The 6,572-nt window shown below is 41.5% G+C and overlaps 1 protein-coding gene across 4 annotated transcripts in view; it reads left to right on the forward strand.

Annotated features, from left to right (window-relative positions):
- Positions 1 to 6,572, forward strand: part of LOC135115376 (ER membrane protein complex subunit 8-like) — a 123,155-nt gene that overhangs the window by 113,472 nt on the left and 3,111 nt on the right. For 2 of the 4 annotated variants that reach the window (XM_064032086.1, XM_064032084.1), the window contains exons 3-6: positions 3,960 to 4,196; positions 4,633 to 4,709; positions 5,491 to 5,560; positions 5,724 to 5,821. In XM_064032086.1, coding sequence (XP_063888156.1) covers positions 3,960 to 4,196; positions 4,633 to 4,709; positions 5,491 to 5,560; positions 5,724 to 5,821 — 482 coding nt within the window. Of the gene's footprint in view, positions 1 to 10; positions 149 to 2,082; positions 2,187 to 3,959; positions 4,197 to 4,632; positions 4,710 to 5,490; positions 5,561 to 5,723; positions 5,822 to 6,572 lie in introns of those variants that run through there. The other 2 variants (XM_064032087.1, XM_064032088.1) reach the window with 2 other exon arrangements.

Genomic DNA, 6,572 nt, shown 5'->3' on the forward strand with positions numbered 1-6,572 from the left:
TACTTCCCAGACCAAGACCAAGAGTGAGGCGACTGACAGCCGGAAGGCCCCCAAAATCCCCAAATAACAAGAAAAACACCACCACACCACCGCACCGCCGCTCCACCACATCCCCATTATCACCGCCACACCACCACGTCCTTGAAAGGTGGATGAGAACATGAAGCAGATAGGGGGAGGAGTATAAAGGGCGTGGAGGGAGAAATAAGTGTTTTTTTGAGAGTGGGTTTGGTAAATTTACATCAGTGCGCCCGTGAAACATTTTAGGACGAAACAAAATTTATTTTGGTAGATTTTGATGTGCTTTTAGCACTGGTGGAGACGTGGGGTTCCCAGCTGGCTGGGTAGTGTCCGGCAGGTCTGAATTGCTCCTAACCAAACCTAGCCTCGCCTGACCTGGTAACATTGCAAGGAAAATACACACTGGTAACTCAGACTTGCCGGACGCGGCCCAGCCAACTGGGGACCCCACGGCTCCACTAGTGCCGTGCTTTAAATGAATCTAGTATCCGTTTCCAAGGCAATTTTTTTTTTCATCCCACCCCCCCCACACCCACATGTAAACAAGCGATTAACTAATTCTGATGAAACCTGTAAATTTTTACTTTTGCACCAGTCTGTCAATTCCGGACGAAATTATTTTTCTCTAGTAATTTTCAACCGGTTCTTAAATTAATCTGCATATTGTTTTCCACAAATCATTAGTTTTTATTTTTTTTACCCCCACCCCACCCCCCTTCAGAAAGTAATGTTTTGCAGTAAAAATGGAAAGCAGATTAATCCAAAATGATCAAAATCTACAAAAAAAAAAGTTTCATCCTCTTAAATAACACATCAGTAACACTCGCTGGCAATATTCCCCAACCTAACCTAACCTAACCCCAACCTAACGTAACCTAACCTAACCAAACTAACAAACCTAACTAAATTAATCTAACCAAACCAAACTAGCTTAACCTAACTGGTAAGGTTAAGAAATTAATATGAAGTCGTTACCTTGTTTATCTTCATAAAATCTGGCGATGCACTGGAATTAATCATGGCAACACCGTGACACACACCGCCTACAAACTTCTTCCTCAGACTAATTCAGATACACATTTCAGATTGAGCTGCTTCTCTTTCCACAAGGTGAAATAAAACGCTGTGATTGGCTAAATTAATTCTGTATTTTTAATTGGGCAGCTGCTGCATTCTCAAACAAAAGAACCAATCACTATGACTAGTTTTGCACTTGCGCAACAGATGTGACATACACGTGCATCTGGAGAGATGCACAGATCCAATTTTTTTTTTTTTTTTTTTTTTTTTTTTTTTCAAAATAATGATTTTCCAGGTGCGATAGGTTAGTAGAATATATAGATAAATAATTGGAAGCATTTAACAAGATAGTAAAGATGTGCATATGTCAGAAAAATGAATAATAAATATTTTGTATTTAAAGTGAATGGTTTCAGTAAAGATATGCATATGTCAGAAAAATGAATAATAAACATTTTGTATTTAAAGTGAATGGTTTCAAGGTTTAAAGGGAGAGTTTTGGGTTTGGATATAGTTAGTGTGTGGGGATAGGGTAGTGAGGTAAGGAAGTGTTGGGGAGTGATGGGAACACATGGGGTACACACATACACACACACACACACACACACACACACACACACACACACACACACATGCAGTAAACAAAGGAAGTATGATAGTTGCAGTGTTTTCAGTCATGGTTCTGGTCAGCAATAATTTGGGCTTCTTTTCTGTCAGGCTGCAAGGTGTGTTGTCTGTTTTGGAATACTGTAATTTGAAATGTAACAAAGTTGCATGTTTGTAATTGTAGAAATACTGGTTTTTTCTCTAAGTTTTCCAGGTATTCACTTAAGTTTCTTGTTATTATTTTGCATAAGTTTGTTATTTGATCACTGTGCTATACTTTAAATATTTATTCATATATCACCATTTTTGCATATTTTTTTTTAGATTTCTGTTTTTCTTGTAGATTTTCTTATGTGACAATAAATTCTTCATAGATAAAAGAAAAAAAAAAAAAAAGCTCATTTTGTCAGTAAGCAGAATGTCTCCACCAAACAGACAGTCACGTTCCCTCCTGAGGTTCTGAGTGAACAGGTGCTCTCAGCTCTCCTCTCCCTCTCTCTGGCTCTCCCTCCCGCCTTGGTAGCCAGCCCACCATGAAGGTTTGTCAGGGAACAGCGCCTGACTAACATTAACACTGCTGCTCCTCGATGCTGTGTTCACCCTCTTGATTATCTGTCTCCTGAGTCTTTTGTGCTGCCTTCTGGTAACTCAAGCTGTTTGAGATGAATACCAAGTCAGCCTCTGTTTTTTTAAGTAATAAGACACCTGATTTCCTGATTTCTTATTTAAGGATGTTGTTTTGAGGATGGAGTGTTAAAATGTGTGTCCTGCCTTCTGATAACTTGGCATGTCTTTCAAGAGTGGTGTGCCAAGATAGCCTTTGTACTTGGAGTAATAAGACATGTTTTCCTGCTTCTTTTATATAACTTTGGCTGTTTTAAGAGAGAAGTGTTAAGATGTGTTTTTTAAGCCTTCTAATAACTTGGTGTGTTTCTGTTTCTGTTTCAAGAGTGGAGTGTTAAGGCTGTGTGTTTCTGTTTCAAGAGTGGACTTTCAAGACTGTTTCTGCTTCTTATGTAACTTTGTTTCAAGTGAGGAGTGTTGACGTGTGTTTTCTGCCAATTGGTGTGTTTGTTTCATGAGACGAGTGTCAAGATGTCTGTGGTTCTGTCTTATAATCAGGGCTCTTGCTGTTTCTAGAAAGGAGTATCAGGGCTTCTGTGGTGCTGCCTCATAACTTGTGCTGTTTCCAGGGAGAAGTATCAAGATGCCTCCAGAACTAAACTGCAGTTCTCCCTTTTTATTAACTATTTTTGGAGTGACAATTGAAGTTTTATTATGTTTCTTTTATGGATGTGGTAACCTTCGTGCAGTATCCTTTACAAATACCATATGGCAACACAGCAGCACACTTCAGCTGCTGACTTAAATGAAGTGCTGCCTCTCTTGGTGCTGAGCTGTGCTCTGCTGTGCTGCTGTTGCTTGTGTGCCAGTGCTCTATATTGACTTGGCTTTTTCTATTTTTTTTCTCTTCCTCATTTATTTAATTATTATTAGTGAGAGACAGTTTCTCTCATACACAACAGCGTGCTGCAGGGTCACCACCATTTGCAGTGGTGTCAGTCTGGTGTATAGATATGTGCATCATTAAATGCTTTCCCTCCATCCTTAATCCTTTCCTTTCATTACCATTATTTTTTGTTCCATCCTTATTTTTCCTCATGTATGTGGATGCCTTATGACTCTCTCCCACCTATTTGCAGAGATGATCCATTTTCAGATGTTCATCCTTGCCATGTCTTCCTCCACACACCATCATGTTGTCTCCAGGTCATCTGTGGCTGTCCCTCTTGTCTCCTTCCAGCTGCCTCCAACTCTGATGCTTTGCCAAATACATGACCATGAGCCTCTTCCCTTCCTTTCTCCTGATGTGCCTCATACCACCTCACTCTATACCTCATTAGCACACTCATCACACCCTCTGCTCTGCATCTCACTCACTCATTAGACACCCTGCTCTCCTACCTCATCTTCATCATCAGAAACCTCATTCTTCCACATACATGTATTAACTTTTTACTCAGGGACTTCACATGTAGACCTGATGGCTTCTTTACATTTTGCTAAACTGCATATGCACTTCTCATTTGTTGTCTTAGAATTTAGAGATAGGGAAGATAGGTGAATATAGGTAAGTACGTTTTATACAGAGACTGCTTTGTGTAGACCTGATGGCTTATCTCATCTTCCCTTATGTTTTTCCATGTGCAGATAAGACACACTTCCACTCTAGTCAAGACACACACCTCCCTCCCACAGTCCCTCAGTCAAGACACATACCTCTCCAGTCAACACATGACTCACTCCCACAGGTTAAGGGGCCAAGAATGTCGGCAGATATCAGCCTCTCCTGCCCAGCGCTGGCCAAAATACTTCTCCATGCAGCCCGTTACCCACAGACAGCAGTGAGTGGGGTGGTGCTGGCTCCCGCGCGTAGTGGAGGGGGTGGAGACACTGGCACCCCCTCCACTGTGACGCTGGTGGATGCTGTGCCACTCTTCCACCTCAACCTCTCCCTGGCACCTATGCTGGAAGTGGCCCTCACCCAGGTATGTGGGGAGTGTGGAGGGATGGGTGGATGAGAGGGAAGAGATGATGGTGGAAGAGGAGGAGAAGGAAAAGTATTGTGATCAGGTATATAGGAATGTGGAGGGGAGGTGGAGAGGTGAGTGGATGAGAGAAAAGTTAGGAAGAGGAGGAAAAGAAATCTGATATGGGAATGTGGAGGAGGAGGTGGAGAGGTGAGGGATGAGTGGATGAGAGAGAAGAGATGATAGTGAAAGATGATTGCATATTGAATCAAACATATACATATTAAAATGGCTAACAAATCATTTTAATAAGAGAAGGAGGAGAAGAACAAAAGAGTAATCAAGTATGGGTGTAGGAAGCAAGACAGATAGAAGGACAAGGACAGGAGGAGCAAGGAGATGTAGACAGAGGAGGTGGAGACAAAGAGTAATGGAGGTGGTGGTCTCTTTGCAGATTGAGCAGTGGTACAAGACAGAGGGGCTGGTCATCGCCGGCTACTACCAAGCCAACGAAAACATCAAGGACAACGTGTGGGTGCCCTATGCTTGTGTCTCCAGTGTGGTGTGTGGAGGGGAGGGCAGGAATTGTGTTGAGAGAGAGAGAGAGAGAGAGAGAGAGGTTTGGGGTAGGTCTTGTAAAATGATTTGTGGTGTGGCATTATTAGTGTTGCTTGTTTGTTGCTATTATGTATAAGAGATTAGTGTTAGTGTGTAGAGGTGAAGGGAAGAATTGGTGTGGTCAGTGTGTTGCTATCATGTGAGAGAGAGAGAGAGAGAGAGAGAGAGAGAGAGAGAGAGAGAGAGAGAGAGAGAGAGAAAGAGGAGGGGTCATGTTAGATTATTTGTTTTGTTTCTGATGTATTGTCTCACTGATAATTGTACCTTGTCTCATTTATACATCCTTTGTTGTTGCACTGTTCTTCTCTTTCCTTCACTATTGTCACACTGATTTATCCCTCTCTTTCTCCTTTATCATCACACTGACATTATCTTCACTTCCTCTTACACTGTCATGCTAACTCATTTCTTTCTCCAGTCATTAAAATTTTCTTCTTGTCCTCTAATGCTACTCTGGTATGCCTTTTCTCCCTCAATTATCACACTAAAAACTGTCTTCTTTCCTAAGTCATCACACTGATACACCTCCACTGACCCTAAAATGTTTCTCCTTCTCACTAATGTCACACTAATATGGATCTCTCTCCCTTCACTCTCCCACCAGCTCCTCCTTCCCTACAGCATCACACTGATACACCTACACTACACCATTACCACACTGATGCCCCTTGTTTCCTCTCCCCTCCTCCTCCAGGCCGGACTTTGTGGCGCTGAAGGTGGCTGAAAAGATTGCCGAGAACAATAATGATGCCTGTCTGATTATGGTGAGTGGGAGGTCTTAGAGGAATGCCTTTCCTTCCTTATGCATAAAAAAGAAAAAAAGTGAGAGATTATAGGGAAAAACTGATAATAAATAGATGGCAATGCAACACTGAATTATTACATGTGTTTGGGTTACCTGTATGTGTTTGTGTGTTTGTGTTTCAGATTGACAACAGCCGCCTGTGTCTGGACCTGGTGGTGGCGCCAGTCATCGTGTCGCAGCTCACCTCTGAGGGGAAGTGGAAGAGCAAAGACAGATCCAGGTAGAGAATGGTAGCTAGTGGTGGTGGTGGTGGTGGTGGTGGTGTCCTTATGATGTACTTGTGGGTGTAAGTGATTAGGTACTTTTAGGGAAATTTTGAGGTAGTATTTGTTGTTGTTTGGGTGTTAGTGAATTGGTGTTTTTTTTTTTTTGTGATATTTTGAAGGGTAGAAATTAATTGTTGTTTGTCATCTTGTTGCTCTCTCTCTAAGGGGACAAAGAAAGGGGGAAAAACTTTAATATAGTCTTGACATCAGTGTTTCAGAAATCATACAAGTTTACTTCTTAAGCTTACAGAGATGTCAGTGTTCATCTTACCTGATTTGATGACAATGATTTAATTTTAAGGGTCATATGATTGTAGCATTCACATAACACACTTTTAAAACAGTAAGACAGGCCATTATGTTAAGATGTAAGTCAAGATGTACCTGCCTAATGTTTTGTCAGTGGTTTTATTAGAGAAATTTTCACTATTCACATACATCCTTACAAATATATGGTAGTCACTGTCAGGAAACTAATACTTTACGAGTCATAAAAAATCTACCAGTGCACAAACAAATGTACAAACAAAAATTGCTGGATCAGGTAAGTAAGCTGTGTTGTGTTGCTGTGTCAGGGAACTAAGCTGTGTTGTGTTGCTGTGTCAGGGAACTAAGCTGTGTTGTGTTGCTGTGTCAGGGAACTAAGCTTTGTTGTGTTGCTCTGTCAGGGAACTAAGCTGTGTTGTGTTGCTGTGTCAAGGAACT

This window comes from Scylla paramamosain, chromosome 29, assembly GCF_035594125.1.
Source record: "Scylla paramamosain isolate STU-SP2022 chromosome 29, ASM3559412v1, whole genome shotgun sequence".
Lineage (NCBI taxonomy): Eukaryota > Metazoa > Arthropoda > Malacostraca > Decapoda > Portunidae > Scylla > Scylla paramamosain.